Source organism: Pelecanus crispus, chromosome 3 (assembly GCF_030463565.1).
Source record: "Pelecanus crispus isolate bPelCri1 chromosome 3, bPelCri1.pri, whole genome shotgun sequence".
Taxonomy (NCBI): Eukaryota; Metazoa; Chordata; class Aves; order Pelecaniformes; family Pelecanidae; genus Pelecanus; species Pelecanus crispus.
The window spans coordinates 5,763,624-5,787,167 of record NC_134645.1 but is presented as its reverse complement, the minus strand read 5'-3'; the positions used below and the strand labels follow the sequence as shown (position 1 = coordinate 5,787,167).

The 23,544-nt window shown below is 41.2% G+C and overlaps 1 protein-coding gene across 1 annotated transcript in view; it reads right to left on the bottom strand.

Annotated features, from left to right (window-relative positions):
- The window catches only part of PLCB1 (phospholipase C beta 1), a 417,836-nt gene that overhangs the window by 383,787 nt on the left and 10,505 nt on the right, over positions 1-23,544 (bottom strand). Inside the window, exon 2 of the mRNA XM_075706801.1 lies at positions 21,736-21,813. Within this exon, the coding sequence (XP_075562916.1) occupies positions 21,736-21,813 (78 nt within the window). The remainder of the gene's footprint in view (positions 1-21,735; positions 21,814-23,544) is intronic.

Here is a 23,544-nt window from a genome sequence, read left to right as displayed (position 1 = left end):
ATTTGAATTCTGTTGCTCTAGCTCTTATAGATCCACCTATAAAAGCTTTAATATTTCAAAAGGACACAGTAATATCTGCTACAATAGCTATATTCTGTAAACAGCTGGAAAAACTTAAGTTTCATTTATTCAGGTGCAAACACGAATTTTCTCACTTTTGCATGTCCAAGTTAAGAAATTCTTTTAAATGGACATTTTGCCTGAAAAATACAAAAACCTTACAATATTAAGGCTAGTAGAAGGCATCTAGTGGCATTTTCAATAACCATTGTTTGATGAGTTTAAGACAAATGCTGTAGGTTTCATACGAATACAATTACAGGTCTTCTTCCCCCCAGAACTTTCAATCAGTCTCTTGCAAACTAATGCCAATGAACTTGACATCAGATTGTATTTCTTTCAGCTTTAATGATGTAAATTTATTTTCATTAATTACTCCAGTCAATCACAAAGGAGAAAGTAAACTTTTCTGCCTAATATATCTACTTTTCTTCACTGAACACACGGATTGCAGCAGTGGCCCAAATTTGCTAAGAATTTTTCAAAGTGATATTACTGCCTCCAAATACACAAAAGCTAACACTAACTACCAATCTCACAGTGAGATCTATGACCTACATGTCAGGACATTGCACAGAATTAGGATTTGGTTATCGGATTCTGTCCCAAATTGACATGAAAAGGCGGCAGTCCAGAAAGATGTACCTTGTTCACGCGACTCTCTCCCAGTCCTCCACAGTTCAATTCATGGCTTTCCCTTTTACCAGGACCCAGCTTCAGTTTAATCTCCCTACCCATGCAAACTAACAGGTCATTCACCCTAAATATAAGTGAGTATACTCATTAATTTATTCCAGCATTTTTCTTCAGTTGATGCAGCGGACCGCATCCTGAGCTTTGGGAGTCATACCAGCTCACACAGCAAATGAGACTGCTTCTGTAATCACACAATGAAGTCATTTTCCCTTCACACTAACAGAGGATGAATCATGAATGGGCTTTAAACCTAAGACTGTTCTCCCCATTTTCAAAAAGTTTAAATAATTCTATGTACCAACCAAAAAAAAAAAAGTTAATCTCCAATGTCTCTCTATTTTTCCAAAGACAATGACAATACCAGAAAAAGCTACAATTACTGCATTTTCCACTACAGTTCTACTTTTACTTTAAAAATGTTGTGGTGTTGTTTGTAGTTTGTTTGGGTTTTTTTAAACAACAGCATTACTTCATTGGACAAAGCATTAGTATCTATGCTACCTTGAGGACTCAAAAGGCATCATTTCAGCACATGATTTACTACCAAATGCAACTCCATGTGTAAGTCGATGTGGCTGCAGTACCATCTGTGCAACCCTTTAACTCTGCTTGCTGCAAACAATGCTTATGCAACAGCAGTCTGTGCGTTTTGTAATTTCCCCAACTCTACTTTCCAAGAGAGTGCAAAGAATTACATGATGAAGCCGTCTGAACTGCAGAGGAAGTTATAATAGCAATAATAACAAAGAAAGCATCAAATGAAGTCATTCTCTGGATTACATGTTTTCTTGTTTTGCTTTTACACCTCTAGAGAAGTTCAGCATCATTAAGTACAGAACTTTTCAACAAGTCTCAAGGGTTACACACAATCACCTATAAAACCACTCTAAAAAGTTGACATGCCTGGAAGTTTTGTTAGCACCTAACATCCTCTGTGCTGATAATTATGTCCAGTTACTTTAAAAGGCCAAGTTAATGATTACACTCGTAGTAACAGGTGTGGATTATATACAGCTGGCAGAAATCCTTTCCTTTGCTAAATTATGCCTCATTGCTATTCACCTGCAGAAACAGGAAGCCGAATGCCCTCGGGAGAAGATTCAGACACAGAGCTAATGATTATCCACATAGGTGTGATACAGCCAGAAAACATACCCCGCCAAACAAGACACACCCTTATGAAGATATCAACATTTCGGATAGTTTCAGATTAGCGTTGTCCAAGCACAACCCTTTATTTCCACTTTCTAAAAATGCATTTATACCCACTCTTCAAGGGCTTGAAGCAACTGCTCACGCCAGACTATTTAACATTATCTGCTCCTGCAGCAGTGGTACAGTCGTATATTCAGTGACACTGAAGAGTTACTTTGTGCTGAGATCTCGGATAGGAAAAATCTGATCTCACAGTCCCAGGAGCCTGTAATGCTCTCTGCACAGCCAGGAGACATTAAGACAAAGCCTTCACTCTGCAAAAATTATTCTTTGGTGGGAAGATAAACACTGTCTCCCAGACGATGCCACCAGGAAACAACTACATTTAGCTTCTGGCTGAGAATTTCAGGATTCTGTTAGAGGCTGCCTGGTGGCCCATCTCATCTTTCTGCCAAAGGACAAATGGCAGATGAAGCCAATTTTCATTTACCTGCAGAAAACTCAAAAAAAATACAGCAAAAATACAGTCAGAGTTGAAATAATCTAGCAATATTTTATATGTTCCATACTGCGACACCAGACCTTCCCTTTCCTACATCTGCTGTAGGATTACAAGGAAGTAAAGAAGTTTAGTCCACGGCTTTGAGAGTTTTGCAAGGAAGGTTCAAATTACTCAGGCCAGCACTTGATCTGTCACTCCAGGATTAGACAGCTAGAGGTGATGAGGAAATCTGCATCAATATCTGCATTGTTTTAATTGACTTTTAAATTGGAAAGGAACATAACGCTGCTGCCAGAAGGCCAGATCCTAGAGAAGAACCTGTCTCATTGGCAGCCAGCTGGAAGAGGCAGGAGTTAAGCCAACAGCTACAATGTCAGTCAACAAGAAGCAGCCTTGCTCATACAGAGGGTAAGCAGGCAGCAGAGAGAATGCCAAGAGAAGTGGGATTTTAAAAAAAGAAAAATAAAAGCAAAAAAGCAAACCCTTCTTCCCTCCCTAAACTCATGAGGTGCAGTGAATCCTACTGTAATAATACAGCTGAACACTAAATGAATGACTTTTTCCTATCATGAGGAATAAGGACGCTCGGGAGAGCTTACTAACTGCAGCTCAGCTCCACGTCCCAGTAGTAGCTGTTGGATCAGAGCTAGCCCACGCGCTGCTGGCTCGCGCTGCAGGCCCAGCAAGCTTGCCTGTGCCTGCAGCGTGTGGCACAGCATAGCCATGATGCTTCATAAGTCATCACCAGTCTGATGCTAAGAAAATCCTTAGATAACTTGCCTATAACTTTTATCTAAAACAAAATAAATGTATTTCAGAGTGTCACACCTACATTAGACACCCTTTGTGGATGTGATACTTGCACATCTAGACACAGTTGCAGAACCAAGGCTGCCCCAACTTTCAATCTGAGGCCCTTGGTTTATTCAGGGTACTGCCACAGTAATTTTGTGACACACACGGTCCTATCAGCATGTTTCATCCTTGCTCCCACATGTGACCTTCTTTGGAGCCAGCATCACCCAGGCTATTCTCCCTCTGCCAAGGTCCAGTGCCGCAGGTGTAGGGAGTCATTTGGGCCTCAGCGTCACCTGCATCTTCAAGCAAAGCTTGCTAGATGGGAGCGTTTGGTGGCTTCCCGTAAGCCATGTGAATGAATTTGCACGGATGAACTATAACTGAAGGGTTTGCAGTTCATCAGCAGTACCTCACAGTATGCAATACATGAACAAGGGCTTAGAAGCTGGACAGCCCACGTACGCATTACAAAAAACAACCACCATAAAACAAGAATACTCCTAGTATACTAGGACACCAAATTAAGCACTGCAAATTCAACAAAAGCCAGAAGCCCCTGAGCGTGACTCTTCTCATTTTATACAGCAGACAGGACAACGTTCACAGGCCTGAGGACATAACTTCTCTCCCAGTGTGTGTTGGTGATGGGGATACTTGTGAATTATCTCTTAAATTATCTTCTGTTAAGAAGGCCCCTCGCAAGGAAGAAATCTCTGGGCACAAATCTAAGACAACACAAAGAAAGCTGATCTCTGGAAACCAATTTAGCTTGAAAGACCAACCCTTATAACTGGCTTTCTATCTTGAGAGCATGCATAACATGAACCCACTTAAAAAATACTGCATGACTTTGAGTTTTCAGAGGCACAGAAATTTATACTTCTTGCTAAAAAAAAAAACCCCAAAAAACATGTTTTCCTACTTCTGTGAAGGATCTTTCCAATGCCCAGTTGGGCAACTGTAAAACTATACATCTTCATCTTACTCTGAAGTTTGAAAACCACACAGTTTAGCTTGACTACTTAGAAAATGGCCTAATTGAAAGAGATTCTGGAGTTCAAACAAAATGCTCTAAGCTATCTGCCCGTGGTTTGCAAAGGGAGGTTTTGGTGGGTTTGGTTTTTTGGGGTTGGGGTTTTTTTTTTTCCACTTTAATGCAATATTCATTAGTGATTTGCCTCCCGATCTAAGGTTTCAATTCCAAAAGCTGTTTATCATCAGCATAACATTTTCAAGCTGATGCAAACCAGAAGTCTGCTTATAGCTCTAAGATTGCTAGGTAACTACCAGTACCCCTCCATCCCCAACTCCCCTTCTCACCCCTGCACACCAGCACTTTGACTAAGACCAGCAGTCCAACGCTGCACCATGCGTCAGTCCACAACTTCAGCATGTTTCTGACTTAGTGAAGCATCTCTCATACACCAAGTCACTTGCTCTGTAAGTAAGATAGAAATGAAGACTAGAGGATGCAGAAGATATTCAAGAAGAGGACAGGTAAAAGCAACACTTCATGTAATAGGAAAAGGCTTTTCTACATTCTGCAAGCGTATCAAGCGATGCACGTCATTCACTTCGTGATCAGCATATATCAGTTTGACAGAATGCATAGTTAAAAAGAGATTTCCATATCATACAGGTTCTTGCAATATATTGTATTTTTCCTTATCTTGACGATTTATGCAATGGTTTATTAATTAGTAGCTGTCTGACTGGGATTGAGTCTCTGGAGCAAACAGTGCCGTTCGTATCATAATGATATTAGCCAAAGACATTCTCAAGCCTCTTCTGGGAGATCATTCATTTCACAGGTACATTATCTTCTTGGGGGTGGGGGGAGAAAAGCACATGCACACAGGTCTATGTTTGTGGCACATTTAAGATTCCAGAATATCCTTTTAGGCAATCTCGGGGAAAAAACCAGGCACATCTAGATGCAGGAGATACGATTTAGCTCCAAAATAAACAGAATATAACTTCATTAATCCGCATTAGAATATGTCCTGTGTCTTCAGGCAAATCCAGGTTAGAGTACTGCATCTTCACCTCAACTAGTAAGTGCAGGGAGAAGTACAGACGTAGATAGAAATAACATCATAATATCTGTCTTTAACAAAATCCAAGCAAGTTTGGATTTAAACTAGAATTGCTCATTCTGCCTTACATGACTGTAAGCAGATACTAATATCTATTCCTACTCCCCATGACTGTAACTAAAGTCAAACATGACATTCAAGATTTCCAAAAGCATTCCACTCGGTACAAGGAGTAATGAGTTTGATTCTGCAAGTTATCCTATTTGATTTTATATGTATATAAACAGAATCAAGTATGAAAAAAAGAATTAAAAAAACCCTATCAAAATGAGGGAGTATATCTGTTTTGCAAATAGTCCTGAGACAAGACCCACTCTCAAGAAGGAAGAGCTCCCCCACCCCCCTAACAAACAGGGCAGGTGGGAGCCTGAACTGTAAGAAATAGTCCCACCTCCTCTGGTGCCCGTACAACTTGCTGGGGTACGTATCACGGTAATCCCTGAGCCTCCTTGATTAAGGGAGAGGTAACTACAATCTCCCTACCACAACCATCAGGGCAACTACCAGTCCCGCTCAGAAAGCCCATATCCATTTCTTGGCTACGTGCAGCCTGGCCCTTACAATACCACCCCGAGCTGACAGGTCAGACAGTTTTTCTTCCATAATAAATATCAAAGCCACAGCTGCAGCAAGTTGCATCCTTAGGCAGCAATCAGCTCTCAGTGTTCACAGGATGCATTTGTAGGCCGACTGGCAAGATTCCCTCTGAGAGCTCTTTCCAACCTAGTGCATCTGATGGCAGGGGGCAATGACAGATGATAGCAAGCGATCATCTGTCACTGCCCATGAGAGCTACACTCGCACACAAAATTATCGCTGTTGCAATTCTTGCAAGCCAGCAGAAAGGGAAAAAAAGAAAACAAAATGCCAAAGTGAACAGTATCAAATGACTGGTAATAACCCCCTTGACCCCTAAGCGGAGGCCTCTTGACGCTCACAGGTAATTCTATTCGTCCCATCTCCACTCTGCTGAAACACCCAGGTTAAATTGAGTTTTGTCATTTCCCAGATGTTATTGAGCTTCAAAGCCTCTCCTTGCACACACCCCTCTATGCAGAAACACATTACTGGTATATTCAAGCAAACTCCATGCATATGAACAGTGTTTATGAAGAACTCATTGTCTATCCAGCAAAAGGAAAACTCTGCATCTTTGCAGATAAGAAACACAGATGCGAGAGAAAGGGGCTTTTATTCAGCAAACCACGAGGCGATTCTTTTCTTGAGTGAAATGACGTTCGTGTCTTAAATTTACTAGACCTGCAATGGAGACAGAAGTCGCCTTTTTGGTTCAAGTCTTTGACTTGAAACGATGCTATTTTGTTTGGCATATGACTCTACAGCCCAACAGGCTTGCTCTCATGTTCTCAGGCTAATTCTGTAAACCATTAACAGCATAATTAATTATATCAATATATGAACATTCTGACCACACAAAAATCTATATTCCAAACTTAAAGCCAAGCTAATTAAACAACATATCTAATAATGCTAGGATATTATACTAATGGAGCAGATTTACAATTTCTGAAACAGTCCATTAAGATTATGTGCAAAATGCTTTTAATTCCCCTGTATCTTACTCTTTCAGTCGTACCCATATAATTGGCATCTTTTTAGTCTCTGGGGAATTTACTGTCAACTTATAATGCCCTCATGATTCAGAGATTATCCTCATGTTGGTGTCATCATCATGTAGATTAAATTCAAATGTACAAAATTAATACACAGCTGAAACAGCTCAGTTTCACCAATCTCAGATATAGATGTTAAAGCTCCATGCTTCGAACCCCTCTTTTGAATCAGGCAGAGTGAGATTGAGGAGTAAGTCTCTCTAGACCCTGAGGGATCTTGTATTCATCAGTCACTCTCTTATTTTATACAACAGGAAAACTGAAGTGCGCTGTTCTCACTCCAGGAAAGGTTTCACAGAAGTCTAGTCGGAGTCACTAGCTGGATCTTTCATTTCCAATTCTTACTTTTTCTGTTCACCTCCCAGCCCACTTTGGAAGCAGGAGGTGCAGCCTGCCAGCCACCACCACGCTCTGCACTCTGCAGTCAAAGCTGAATGCCAGACTCAAGCCTGAGAATCCCAGGAGGCAAATGCAACTCCAGGTGTTGGCCACCTGTGCTTCAGGGGCTATAGTCTGAGGCCACACAAAATTGCAACAGCGATGTGACCAAACATGTCTTAAGTCTTATGAGACAGGACTGTTTTAGCAAGCTTGGACTTGTATTTCAAGTCTTTGAAATCCTCAGATGCCAACAATGTCTGAAAATTGTCTATAGAGCACCCTTTTGTCATACTACTGATACCAAGGAACTATTCCTTAGGCTCTGAGCTGAGACTGTTGCAGACCGGCACTTTTGACTTAATTCATTAAAATTACCACTTCTGCCTCTCATTGTTCTGATAATATAATACCATAGCAACAAATGAGAGGCTCCAAATCATACGCGTGACTCTGAAAGGAAGTGCATAGTTCCTGTATATACAAACTTTGATCTACTGCAGGATGGTCAACAGCATCTGTTACTCTAATATCCCACATTATTATACCCATTTAGCTAAACAGATCATAAAAAGATTGTTCCATTAGCCATCTTCCTGGCATAAAGCCAGGGAAGTTGCTGAGTGGCCATGACCAAGTACCAGCATAAATCCAAAGGATTTGGATGGATGGCTGTGGCTAAATGCCTGCATTCTTCAGTGGTAGGAGCCTTATGTTGTTATTTCCAGGCTCACATTTTTAGCTACAATATTACACATGTATTTGAGCACTCTGGAGAAGGTGACACAAAGTGACATCATATACAATTATGTTTGTAATTGGCGGTCCAACCATGCACAAGTCTCCTTCACATTTTAAACCTGCTCTGAAGGCAATCTATGAAGAGCTGTTTTAACATAACATGGATGTATCAGAGTTGCACAGCCCGTGTGCACTGTACAGCCCATCCAGAAACCAAAAAGAAATGGCAAAAGCCATCCTTCTGCACAGGAGAAATTTCTGCATGAGAAAACAGGACATGCCCAGGAAACTCAGATATGAATCGAGACAGAGCTGTGCACCAAGATCCTATCGGTTCTGCATGAAACAGAATTTGAGGCAGGAGGACACACAATTTTAGCCTGAACCCCGGGAAGTCCTGCATGAAACACCAGGGTGGGGGCGAAGACTCCACTCCACATTATCAAATGTCTTATGTTAGTTCTCAACCAAGAGAAAAGGCATTTTCAAGAAATTAAGAGATCTCGTTTCAACAATCAGCTTTGCAACAGGACCTCTGAAGAGGCTAAGATACTCTCCCCCCATTGTAACTGCAAAAGGGTAGATAATTCTCCCCTTACACAAAGGCTATGAAGCCAGAAAGATTTTTGTCAGTGAAATGTAGGAACGCTACGGAGACAAGTGCAAATACATCAGACATATTTCAGTCTGCAAGTCAGAATGGCTGACTTGACCTCCAGCTTTCTTTACCTTACCTATACCCCCTTCCTGTGTACCCTTCTTGATTTCAGTAAAAATATGGATTGAAAGTTCAACATATGTGAAAGAGGGACCTAAATCTGGATACGCGACACACTGATATGCAAAAGATACTGGTATGAGTTGTCAGTGACAAGATCTGTCTGCAGTCAGTACACTGAAAACCGCCTTCTGGCAGCAGAAAAGCAGTGCCACTTTTCAAACTGATTTTCCACATTTTAAAATACACTCTATGCAAGTCTAATGAGAGAAGCTTTTCACCTCATCCATCTAGTATGCATGACATCATTATGCTCAAAGAGTACTACTGCAGCATCTCTGACAGGCTCTTCCCAGCAACTTTCACTGGCAAAAATGTCTATAGGTTTCTGTCTTCCAGGATGCCTGCAAAAGGGTAGAATGCAAAGCCAGAGATTTATCTGAGATAATTTTAGACTATGACATTTACTGATAACATTCGACATGAATAAGCCAACTTACTCCGCATACAAGTAGTTTACAACCAACTCAAAACCGCACGCTGCAGAGAGAATGTACTTTCTACCTACAGAAAACACACCAAGTTCCTCTGAATACAATTTTGACAGGGCACTGATAGACATGTATTATTTAAAACACAATTGCTAAAGCATTTTTCTTTGCTGTCAAGTGCCAGTTACTTATTAGCCACCTCACTGAATTATGGACCATTGTGTTAGTACAACTGGTCACGTTGCTTTTGAGGCAATGCTAGTAAAAAGCCATTGTGGATCCACACCTAATGGCAATTCAACTTCAGGAGAAAAGCCTCGAGCTAGAGAACTGAAAGGCAAAGTTCCAGCTATCTTCAAATCCCAAGAGTATCATAGCAACCAGATTATTTTCCTGGGGCAGGGGAAGCATATATGATATTTAATGATCCAGTCTAGTCCTCTACTGTGGTATGTGACTGCTAGGAAGAGGATGACAACTGCAAGACTCGGACTGTCCTTGGAACAGCACTGATGCTGCTCAACACCCATGATGCCAGCTTCCCTTCAAGCATGTCTGGGAACTTTTAATTACAGTATGGGCTAGTGACAGAGTGAAGATCTGGTTACGGAAGACTGGCTGGCAGAAGCCCCTGGCAGACGACTTTAAGAAGCGCCACCACAACATGGACTTCAGTGGCAAGGGAAAAAACAGCTCAGGAAGTCCTAAGTCTTACCGTCATTTAGAAGGATGTTCTTCACAAACAACATAGTCCTATGCTTATTTTACCACTTAGCAAGCAAATCTGGATTAAAAGCAGAAAAAACACCTCCATTTTATTTTGTTTCTTTCTTTATTTTCAGGGAAATCACAGAATAAAGCCACCTTTTATAAGATACCGTATTGTTCTTAAAGTTCCCTTAAATGCAGAATAGTTGTTATTTTTCCCAGTCTCAAAGTTGAAAGTGCCTAAGATAAATTACATAAGTTTCTCTAATGGCACTCCCTGCATATTTTTTGGCCATATTCCTAACTTCCAGGCATTAGTGTTCCACTTCATAGTACTTTTTATTAAATAAGGCCTTATGTCTAACTTTCCTGAATCAACCCAGAGCAGCCAGAATAAAGACAAAAAACTTCCTTCAGAATTTCATTACTGTCTTAACAGGGACTTCAATGAACATCACTTAGTACCAGAGAGCTGCACCCTGCTAATCAATATTTTTATTATTACTCTTGATTGATTAGCAGCAGCAAGGGCTGTTTAACAGAGACAATCAGCTCTCTGGGTAGTAAACCACCTGTCCAAATTATCCATAGTCCTCTGAAGTGAGATATATCGTACAGGTAAATACGTTACAATTTACAGTTTATTCAATGTACTGCCATCAGCAAGGCAGCATTTGCCTAGGCCAGCTGTGAGTTAGCCTTCAATAAACAGTACTTGAAATAGCTGGCAGCACAGCTGTGCTGTATCAGCTAGCAACCCACGGACTTCTCCAATTTTGAGGCAGACTTGGTCACCTGGATGGTGTCTGCATAGGTTGCAGCCATGGCAGTAGCAAAAGGCTCAGTAAAGCCCTGCAGGCACACTATGACCGGCCTTGAAATCAGGGGTAGGTTCTGGTAATCCCAGCCCCCAGACAGTACGAGACCTCTTTGGGATGTGGTGCAGGGGTAGAATTTCACTTTTCACGTATAACTGCAGCCTTGAAATAGCAATGTTATATATACCCCCACAGATAAAATTGTTATTGGGCTAATTGGACAGCCGAGTGTTTAACGTGCCCTGGAGATTCAGGATTTAAATATGTTCTTCAACCACTAACAGTTCTCTTGTACAATGGTACATCTCGTTCGTCTCACACAGTGCAGAGTGCATCTTGGATAAAGGCATGTGCCAGTCTTAAAAGCAGGCTCAATCTCCACACTAAAAATTCAGATACTGGAAATTACTTTTCCTGGGATATGAAGACAGAAACCTAAATCCTGTATGTCACAGTCCCTACTCCTTCCCCCCAGCATGACTGCATGAGGAACAGCTCGACGTCAGTAGAGCTACAATGTCATAAACTAGGTATCAGAGATGAGAACATACGCCTATTATTGTTTTCCATTAATAAGGATGGACAATGACTTCAAGAAGTCATAATATACTGGAAAACTTGCCTATGTGGAAAGATTAATTAGAAGTAATCAAGATGAATACACATTCCCTGTCTAGTGAAGGGCCCTAACTGAAACGGTGAAAAAGGAGGTCTGCCTACTGACAGCACATGCATGTGCACACATACACAAAACACAGCCAGGGGAAGGCACGGCCACTTCAGAGAGAGTCTCCCCTCTTTTGGGGGTTTCACATCCTCCAGAGCTAGTTCAGGATTTGACTTGCAAAACCACTGCCTGTGGAGGAGACAGAGTAGCACAAAACATCAGGAAGACCAAAAGCCAGGCTGTAGACAAGAGACTGTACAGGCCGCTGGCAGAGGCTGCCTGAAGATTTTACAGACCTTCTAGTCCAGCTGAATATTTGGAGGAGACTGGCAATACAAGCAGCATCCGTATAGTTAGAAACACTCAAAAATAATAGCCACACAGACACACAGGGTAAACCTAAAACTCTTACGATCTGTAGCAGAGCTTGGTTGTGTGTCTTCCCAGTACTGGGATATATAATGAAAGCTGTCATTAAAGCAAAGAAGATGGGACTGAAGGACGATTTTCTAGGATAGGATCCTACAGAGTGTCTTCTGTCCTTACACGCTAACTCCAAATCAAAAAGGAAGGCAGTGTGGTACAATGGAGTACATTGTTATCACTGTACATACAGGCCAAGGGCTTTATCATTTTTGCTGTGTGATGCCAACCGCAAGCATGCAGAGCTGCCGCAAAATACCAAGACTGTAGGAGTAAGCAAAAGGCAGGAGAGGAAAGCAAGGGCAAGTCCACATTATTAATGGTAAAAAGCCTTAAATCAAGTCAGTCAAGTATTAGTGCAAAACTGACATTTATTGCCAGTCACTTGTGTTTCAAGAACTTTTTTCAAACTCCTCAAAAAAAAAAAAAAAAAGGAACCAAAACGTCCAAACACATTTATCACATAACAATGACTACTAGTGGAGGGCATACACTCACACAGGAAGATCACATGTATGGAGACAGAATAGATGTTATTCAAAGATCACTATTTTCCGTGCACTATCTGTTAAAGAGGTTTGTTTTTTTTAAAATAAAAACCAAAACAAAAACTGAAAGCATAGTGGGGACAGGAAACAGCTAAGATATGAAGCATTAGAGAGAAGTATCTGAACTGGCAGAGCTGCAGCAGAGAATGCAATCTGACAGGCACGCCGAGAGATCAGTTATCCTCCCAGCAATCAGGAAACCCGATGTCCTAGAAGCCAATTTTTGAACTGTACTAATAATAGGTCAGCCAGAAAAGCCGATGCTGCATATTCAACCAACTCTATGTACAAGCTGCAGGCATGAACACAAGAGACTTTTTTAATTAAGGAGGCGAAAAGAGACTGAAGGCTAGCTTACTACACACTGTTGTCTCCATTTACCCAAGCCCTTCTCAGCTAGAAGACATTAACATCTCGAACACCAAAGCACACGTACTGCAGTGGGTTGGAGCCACACTGGACCAGGTGCTAATTAGGCAGTAACACGGCGTCCCAGCTGCAGCCCTACTCACAGAGGACTCCTCGAACAGACGAAGACAGGACAGAAGTGGAAATAGGGACAGGGACGCAGAGCAGCCCATTGCTGAGTTATGGCAAATCATGACAGAGAAGAGGCACGTACCCAGGTCTCCCAACTCCCAGCTGTTTCCTAAAAGCATACATTGCTATTAGTTAAGGCCAAGTACATACTGAAACATTAAATGACATTATGACCTGCTGAGATGTGAATGGTAAGAAAATTCTTATTTAAGCCACATAGCATTTCAAAGCTTGACAGGCATCCATTAAAGAAGTCACTTTAGTGTATGCTAATCGACTTGGCCACCAGTTTTCTTCACTGAAATATTTAAGCTGAAAATTGCAACGACAAAACAGTTTCCAGCAGCCAGATCACGAAGGTCTCTTGCACAAAAACTCAAGTTTCCTTTTTTTTTTTTAAATAACATTTACAGTTATCTACAGCCAAAGCTTACCAAGTCTCAGCACATCTAAACAAAAAACAACCTATAATCTCATCTTTATAGGAAAGTCACAACCCACTTTCCATTAGACAGCAAGGATAATATTCTTGCATAACGCAAAATAGCTCAGGACTGTTCTCACTACCTGAGAATTCAACAGTACCTAAACATGGATGACTCCAGGGTCATCTTCCCTTTTTGAAGTTCTTTGGCTTCCTCATTTCAGAAACTGGATCTATGTTGTCAATTAAACCCAAAACTCATTTTCTATTCCTGCCTCCCTCACACAATAAGGGAGATATTTAGTAGCGGGAAATGCTTATTAGAGCTATTCTGTGTATGCTGTAGTACCATTTCCCTAATGGGCCTTGAACAATTTCCATGTTTTCACAGCAGAGAGATTTCCTTTTAAAAATGAAATCAGCAGTCTGATGGGAAGTTGACCTCCATGAAATATTTCCTTCCATTTTCACTATCTGTGGCAATCCCCTATCACTTTCCCCATCTTTTATTCTGCTCACATGCCGATTTTTAAGCGGCTGTGAAAAAAAAATGAGCTGCAACTTCCAGGTGACCATGAACTGTTGCAAGGCTGACTCCCCTACTGCTTTAACTGTTGAGATAGAAGTTTTCCCCACTTCAAAAAAACAGGCTCTTCTACCTTTGAACGATCTGTGTAGTACAAGCCATCAAGGAGCAGTGCTCTTCACTGACAAAGGCACCGGCACACAGTCTCCAGCATGGACCCGTCGGTATGGGTCTTAGCTCATGTACTGTTATTTAGTTCTGAACTCCTAGGTACTGCCTCTAGACACACAGGTGAGGAGTTATTTTTATATTAAAGAGCAAGCAAATGCATGCAGGCAAACTTTCCAGGATTACCACTCAGGCTGCTATCAGAGCTAGCAACTCAACCTTTTGAGTATTTTACCCTCAGCTGCTTCAAGCCAGCGTCAGGACCCCCGAGCTGAGAACTCCTGTTACAGATTAGTCAGCTGCTTTACTTTTGACAAGTTGACTTTTGTGCTGCATATCACATAACTGCATCTTCACTGGGAGAAGAACTCACCTTTAGGATTTCACTTGCGATTTCTGCACTGCTCAGCCTACTGGTAACAACAGCCTCTTAGCAAGCAGTTGCATCCTTGAAGAGATTCTCTTCCATCTCCCATCAAAAATGTGACAGGCACACAACTTTGGATGTCAGCATTTATGGGTCATTTTCTTACCCCAAAATTGGCATTTGCATTCCAGCAATGACATCCCTGGTCTCAAGCTTCTAATACCACTATGGCAGCTCCTAACTTTACACCTCAAATTCATGAATCAAGAAGACTGCAAAACCCAGGCCAATGCCCAGATTATTTGCTGGGCCACCACTGTTATTTTACTAGCTGCTTCAGGTTCACTCTCAATTTCCAGTTTCATTGAGAAGCAAAACGCCACATCACCACAGCTCCTTATCCATATGGAGTCTTCCTCCAGATTTCCACTGAAAACTACTGTGCCACCTCTTCCAGCATGTGACTTACTTGTTTTGAAAAAGAGATTCCAATCCAACTCTACCTAAGTGCACCAGAAGACTAGCATCACCTCCTCAGGATCTTATCCACCTTAGGAGCCTGAAAGCCCTCACTCCTTAAATTTCCAGCTGAAATACAGTGAGTGACCCCTGCCCTCAAAAATCAGAGGCAATCCACCTGTAGCTTCCCGCTCAGTTCACACACGCAGCAAATGGATAAAGGAATAGTGCCACATGGAGCAAGTCTTGAGCAATGCCATTCATGGAAAGGTTTATAACCTGGTATCACAAGAGTCCTTCTGATAAGAAACTTTCCTAGCTTTGGTATTATTCCCATTCGTGCCAGTCTGACACCAGAGAATAGGCATATGTAGATTATACATAATGTTTTCACCCAAGTCCATGAAGAAGCACCACAAGTACTAGAGCACTAAGAATGCAAGTCATCTAATACAGAATTTGCTACTAATAAACCAAAAAGACCCCACTCCATAAAGACCTAAATATACAAGTCTTTTTCAGTGCCTGATAGAATGCCAGTGTGGTACATGGATCTAAGTCATTCCAACTCCTGTGTTTTGCAGCTAAAGCAAAGGTAAATCTATTTGTATGACAAATTGTGTGATAGAGGCCCATGTATCCAATATACATTATCAAACAGTATTAATAATAAGAGATGTTGACTGCTGAAATACTAGAGATGCTAAAAGAATGGGGAATAAGAGCAAGTTTTTCATCATACATGTTAAAATAATCCCTTATGTGGGGAGATATGCACCATCCTTTCTCATTCAATTAATGATATTTATAATCTCAGTTCTTCAAAGGATCTAGTTATTTAGCTTTTTTTTTTTCTTTCACATGCCAGAAAGAGAAGTGTGAATACATGTTTAATGATGCACTTGGATGTTCTCAGCAGTGAGATGCATCACTGAGTAACCTTGCTCTTGAATAAATTAAGCCAAACAGTTGGGGTTTGGAGCAGGTATTTTTAAACCTAGTAGTATTAAATATTACATTATTCTCATTAAATTATTAGGTATCTTTTAAATATTGATTTATTAACTTCAGCCTTTATTGTATGCTTGTCAAATGTACTGTAAAACATATAAAGATGTAATGAAAAGTTCTTTGACCCATAGGGCAGTACAAATATTGACCCAGTTGTTTTAAAGCCCTGATTCAAAACAGCCACAAAAGAACTCACTTAAATAACACAGCCAAAATCCCCAGCAGCTGGAAAAATGCCACATCTTCTTTCATTTGGATGAGGGCAATGGGATTGCCACGGAATTTGCAAACAAGCTGAAGCCAAGCCTAATCCTACAGAATCCTATCTACTGCAGGCGCAGCCCTCGGGCTCCACTTCCCACATTCTCTTTGAGGTCTGTGTTGGGTTTTCAGGCCCAAAGAAACTCATGATCACCTCAGGACACGAGAAGGGAAAGGACATTCCAGGTCAGGAAAATCCTCTCCTCTTTTATCATAAGGAACCACTTCATGCAGTCTCATGAAATGAGAAGGCTCCAGCTCGAGATACAGTATTTTTGGTACAGGTTCTTGTAGCAAGCTCATATTCTGTGGCTGAGCTACAGCTAATATGCAGTACCAGTTCTGTCGGCAACATTCACACATAAAAACAGGCCTATCCCTGTAAGAGGAGAAACTACCTCCACTCCTTCCCCTGAAAATTGCAAAATTATTATTACTAAAAAGCTGTACAGATTTGAGTCTCTCTGCCTTTAGATATCGTCAGCCTGTCAGTCTGAGCAAGCCAGAGCTGGGGGAAATACCCGGCTGTAGGTACTTCTACACTGCTGTGGTCTCATCACCCCACCTTCTCTCAAATACACATAAAAAAACTTGAACTATGAATTGTGCAAGCTAGCCTCTGAAGCAGACTCATTCCCGATAAACCATTCGGTTGGGCTGTGCTACTGCTCTAATGGCAGCTGGCAGAGGAGGGAAGCTTCAGCCACACATCCCCTCCTATGGAGTAAGTATCACCTCAGCACTCGTAGTAGTTTCTCAGCACAAACTTCCTTTGGACAAAATGGGATCATCATCTGTTTACGACAGCATTTCTGCAGAAGGCATTGGAAATCGCCGTTGACTCCCCGGGACTGGACATTCAAGTTTAGTTTCATGACACAGACTGTTGGCTGATCTCTTTTCATGGTGCCGCGGATGAGACCGGGTCTGCATCCTCTATGTTTTTGACATGCTGCCACGTCAGTGTGGTAACCTAGCTTTGAAAATAAAGAGGAATAAATCAGTATGTGCTAGTGAGATGAAGAGGACAGCATATTAGACCATCCTCAGGCTTTTAAAAACCTGAATGGCTCCACCATAAAAGCAATTAGTTGCTTTCCTCCTTCTACTCCTTTTCTTAGGCAGTGTCAGAACTGCTCTGAGTCAATGGCTAAGTGCCTTCTCCTATTAGCCATTTGATTGTGTAACATAACTTCCAGCTAAAGAATGCAAGAACTATAATGCACAAACTGTCTGACAATACATATTTCTTCTCCTACTCTGCCTATGCATCCACTGAGATATTTATTCATGGACAGAAATCAGAGTCTCTCTCAGGCTTTGCTTTGCTAGCTAAGCTAAATACACCAAATGCTTCCAGCCTCTTCTCATCTCCTGAGAAATGCTTTTTTGTTATCACTCCTTTTTATTCTAGTAGACTTTCTCTTCACCTGGTCAAGTTTTCATTTGTCTGTCTTCAATGCTCGTGACCAGAATAAACAAATGAAAGAAATGGCATTCCTTTTTTTTTAAAAAGTAGCAAGGAATTGAGATATGTTTTAGTCAGGTCATAAAAATGTGACAATGCAATGAATATTGTCTAGTTTTGCTATAGTTGAGAAACATTACAGAAACAATAAGATATAACAGACGCAAGCTTGTCACATTAATTAATTTTTCTTCTTTAAAACCCTTGTTGAGAATCATTCAAGTAATAATATGAAATCAGCCAGCACACTGCATACAGATGAAGCAAATATTCCAGAACCTTCACCAACAAAAGACTTTCATACTGAAAAATACAATTAAAATCAGAAAGCTGTCCGGCCATCTGCTTAAAACAAAAAGTTTTAAATTTCCTTGTCCTTATCAGAAAATAGAAGAATGCTATGTATGACTTGATTTTGGAGGATTATCTTTACTCATTACAGTAAAATATACTTAAATATGCAAATACACAGTAAGCATGTCAAACTGCAGGACACCACACTATTATTACCAAATTGTAAGATCAGAGCTTAAATGAACTTAACAGACCTTCACTGTGGGTATGACCATACTAGGATGGGCAGCGAAGGTGAACCTAGCACATAAAAATCAAAGAGAAATGGCCCGTGGTCAGAAGAACCTGTATGCATTTTCATCCTAGGCCACTGTTTTACTCTGCTGACAAAGTCATTCAAACAGAAAATTTTGATCAACCACTTTTTAATACGGCTCCTGTTAATGTCCAAAAGCAGTCGTGCTGGACCTGGGTACCTGGCATAACACATTGGAGCCAGCCCAAACATAATTAAATGGTCAAATCACACACAGTCACGAAGAAATGAGCAAGACACAGGGATACTTATTTTGCATTGAAGGAGTCTTGAGTGATTAGTTTACTGTGTGCCTTGCCTATTAAGTTGTCAGATGTCCATTCTGCTACAAAGCAGGCTTCTGAGGGCTCTTTGTCTCTTCAGCCTGCCTTCTTTCCAAGTTCTGTTCTTGCTCTTAGAAGTGAATGCCAAGAGGATGGCTCCGCTAAGCCTGGCTGCCACTGATACCTCATACCACGAGAGTGGCGATCCTTACAGTCTTTCACATGTGGCGTAACGTTAAGTGGCACGGATCTGAAACTACAGACCTAGGAGGATTTATTAGGAGCATATGGCTCCTGCAAGCACGAAATTTGCTACTAACTTATCAGAAAGCTGCAGGGGACAGCAAGTGAAGAGTCCAGACTGGTCACTTATATAAAACTTCTTGGTAAGAATGACTTCACTGGCAGCCTTTTTGATCCATCATCTGTTCAACACCAGCATTACCCAGACTCGCCGACTGGGCTGCAAACCCTGGGAGGACTGCTGGTTCATGAAGAACTACAAGATGGAGTCAGTGACACTGACGGAGGGCTGCACTGAACATGCACCTTTGCCAGGAACATTAAGCTCTGACTGCATGAAGAACAATTTAAAAGACTATCCAGATACACTACTAGACATCAGACACTACATATTATTTTCCTTCCTCTGCAACAGAGAAGAAACAGAAAAGGAAGGGAACAAGAAAACAATGCAAGAAGCTGCTCAACCAGCCAGTAAGTTAGAGAAAGCTGCAGAGCTACAACCACCGGTTCCCTAATCTAAATAAAAATTTAACACGAGGGGAGTGACTTTTTTTTGTTTTGCTCTCCCCTCCCTGCCCCCAGTGATTCATGTAATTTTTGTATAAATTCACTGATAAAGCAACAGCAACCAAAGGAGCCAGATACCTAATTTAAAAGCCACACCATTATCCAGGCAGTAATTTACTGTTTTGCACAGTGTCTGGCAAACAGGACAGTCAAATGGCTAGAAAGAGGACTGCTACTCGTGCCTTGTCTCCATACCCATTTGCAGTCGGCTCCCAGGAAAATGCGTCTGACCAAGGATGCTGGCAGGCAGGCTTCTCACAGCTCATCACTTTGTTTAGCAAGGCCTATCCTTCCATACGCAGAAAATAACGGACCCAGGTTACGACAAAAGCAAGTGCTTAAGAAAGAATAACTAGGGATAAAGACAGAAAGCAATCCCATAGAGGGTGTATTGTCCTGATATTATTTCTTCACATAATTCCACTGTCATCACAGGATCATTTTACAGAAAGAGAAGGAAATGAAGAGAATTTCCTATATAACCTCCTTTTTCAATATGTTTGTAATTTCACAATAAACATGAACCCAACCGTTCTCTGCAAAAGCAGAAAGTGGCATTTCCTTCCTGGTCCTTGCACTATCAGCACCCCAATAGAAATATATTTACTTTCTTTAAATAGACGCTGCTAGGATGGGGTTTAGAAACAAGCTTCACCTAGCTGCCATGAATTATTAACCAGAAAAAATCCCTCTTGTTGCCCTTTACAGAGGCTTGATTTGCAAGTTTAAAAATCAAACTGACACTTACGTTTCTTGTACAAATACCCAACCTTTTAAAAAATGCTCTGAGCATTATAAATACATTTTGTCATGAACATAAGAACAACAATTCTATAAATAGCTATTCTTCACAGAATTGCTTCAAGACATTGTTTTTACAGACAACAGTAGGAAACTGAAGGAGGTCTTAGCGCCAAACAAATTAAAAGTGAAAGAACCTCTCCAATCAACTCTGGGTTTCCATTTATTATTACGAAGTCCACTGTTATTTTTTGGCTTATACAATTAGTTTATGCAAAGGAAGGAACAAAACTGTGTTCTGGCATAGCTACGGGGTTGGTGTAAATCAGTCATATCCTTCAACTTCTGAGGGCATTCGTTTTGCTTCTTTAGGCAGTAATTTAACAGCTCTGGACTGTCAACAGATGAGCCTGCTATTAACAACCCCCACCTTGTACAAGCACAAGCAAAGACAGACAAGATTTTTATTATAACTCCATGATATGACTTCCAAATACACTGACTCAAAACTGTGCTCCATCTCCTCTAAAAAGCAAACATAGGAAGATAAATATGGTCTAATGTCATAGCAAATTGCCTGTACAGTCCACACATTTAATGGTTGCTACCTCCTTAAGCAATTTTTGCACTGGTGTCTAAACATAAAATCAACAGGAACTCCTGAAAAACAGCTATGCAACTGGTAAACCAGGTTTCCATAGCCAGATACTACAAGTACGTATCTAGTCACTTTGGCATATACTCCAAGACAAGGCCAAAGCTCAAGCACTACCAAGTTCTAACACCATTTTCAACAGGGAACGGGTACAAGCACTTACTTCGTAAGTACTTGAAAATTCATCTGTAAAAAAAGGAGGAACTCATTCAGTTCCTAGTTTTGATATAGCATTTTGCTATAACAATAGCAACAATAATTTTCTATTATATGTCTGACATGGTATATGAAACAAAATGCATCCAATTGCTCAGGGTACTGCTACTCTTTCACCCCCGTGCAGCTCCACAGTCTCCAACAGCTGGAAACACGACAGTGCTGATTTCAAGGGGTGACATGGATGTGAAACTGGAGTAACGCAGTGATGAATCAGGCCATGAGCTTTCCCAACAGCTCCCCAGCCACAATAGTGATCTAAGCATACCGGAATGTTTTTAAAAGAAAGTAAGTGTCCAGCAAGGATTAGCAAGAACTTAGTGACGTGGCCCATGAGGCATGGCCAGGGAGTGTGCGGCAGTTCAGGAGGAAGAATTCAAAGGGAGCTCTGGCCTCTGGGAATTCTGGGTCTGCCATGCACCACAGCCAAAATCCTCAGTGTACAGAAGGCAAGACAGAGAAACCACAAGCCAACTATGAACCACAAAAGCACCCCAAATAGATCCTTTCCTGTAAACCAGGACGATTCTACACCCCACTGGCCATCAGATCATTACCATGGCTGGAAATTACCAAGTCTTCCATCCATCTCTCCACGTTTGATGTGCCAGTGATGAGCCACAGGCCTGTTGTATTTGCTCCCCAGAAGAGCAGCGGAACGTATGCTGATGTAATGCTTGTCTGCTGTGCCAGGACTGGCATGCAAAGCCTCCCAATTCCTGCCCGTCACACCACAGAAAAGAGAAAGAACCATTCTGGACCAGGAACCTTTTCTCTTACCTTATTTTGATCTGTCCAGTAAAAGAAAAATCCCTGTGGATCTGTTCTGAGAATAATTGGAGTCACAACAGTGGAGTCCTGGAAGAAAGAAAAGGACAAACAAAAAATCCATGTCAGCACACAGAACACATAATCATGCACTAGTTGCTTTGCCACCCATATTAATGAATTGCAACATCTAGAAATTACCCTGAAGGTATCACTAGCAAGATGTCACTAAAAGAATTTAGTATCACCTGCCTAATCTCCATTTTTCTGACATAACGTATTTCCATTACTGAGAAGACAGAACTAAATAACTCCAGACTTGTCAACACATGGATTTACTCCAGAAAAGCTGGAAGTAGATGAAGTTAAACAGACATAACACACTGTCAAACTAGAGCCCACATGGTAAAGTACTATAGTTCTCAGAAGTCCACTGCCCACCTTGATCCAAATTAACCTTCAGATATAGACAAGAGCTAAATGCCTATAAGCTCTGCTTTAACATACAAAGACTGAATTTGCCTAGAAAACCTGGAATAGTATCCACTACGTTAAGACTTCTGTCAATTACTTTCCATTAGTATTTTTCTGGTTTTTCTACAATCCAACTATGAAGATTTTAGTAACGGAAGTATATACATTCCACCCCACCTCCAAATCAGTTGAAAACCTGTCTCCTCTGGTAACATCCATAGCTCAGGTCATTCAAAACCAAGCACATTTGTAAGCACTATAAGTAAGGCAGCCTGGTTTCCTACATATTCATGTATTCTGACTGACAGCAGGCACCCGACTCGGGAGATACAAGCTCTAACCGAAGCCTTTCCCGCAGGTGGGCGTTCATTACATCTCTCATCCATCGGGATTTCCTGGTGCCTAACAATAATTGACATCAGTGCAGCCTGGTCCTAATAGGATTCCTCCTCTCTTTCCTCTACTATTCTTCATGACATCTGTAAAAATGCTGTTGCCTTGAGACCTCTACCTGTTTGCCAAACTCAATTTAAAGTTACGGTGGGAGCACAGGAAGGAGGAAGACAGACAGACAGAAGAATTGCTTAAGCCTTATCTCCACAGGAAACCAGGCTAAACACACAATTCCTCCTCAAAAAGGATATATATTTCTGTTCAAGTGTTACAGGTATATTACAGCTTTAGCATTCACCTTTTTCCAAAGGAGCAATATGTGAGGTCAGTCTACATTCCTTTAAGGAAAAAAATGGGCTCTAAAAGGTTGAAATTTAAATCCAATATATTTACTGTGTTTTTTGCTAAGTGCAAATAAAGTTGATGGAAGTGACGTTATCATAAATACATAACAATTAACTTATGCAAGCTCCATTTCCGAGGCAAGAAGGTAACATTTGTCTATATTATGCCACCAGTACAGTCCTTTGTGACAGAGTACCAAACTCCCAGCAACAGGCATTTGTGAAACAGGGAAGTTGAACTTTTCCCAGTTTAACAGCTGGAAAAAATGAGACCCAAAGAAGCTAAGTGACAGGCCCAGCACCAGTCAGAAGCCTGCGGGGGAACAAGTGGAAGAATAAAATGGAGTCAAGCATGAAGCTTGTTTTTGTCTTAGCACAAGAGAAATACAAATGGAAGAGAAAGTTCTACGCTAAGACAAAATACAAGATCAAACCCTTGATTGAGCATAAAAGTCCTCTTTACAACTGGAAGATCCAGGCTGTGGATTAACTGTGCCACGGGTACACTGGCACTCAAATGGGTGCCACTTGAGCTTTCGGAAGCTGGGAACAAGTGCGGCTGTACCAATGCCAGGTGATGCGATGGGAATGTCCCAGCTGGGATCAGAGC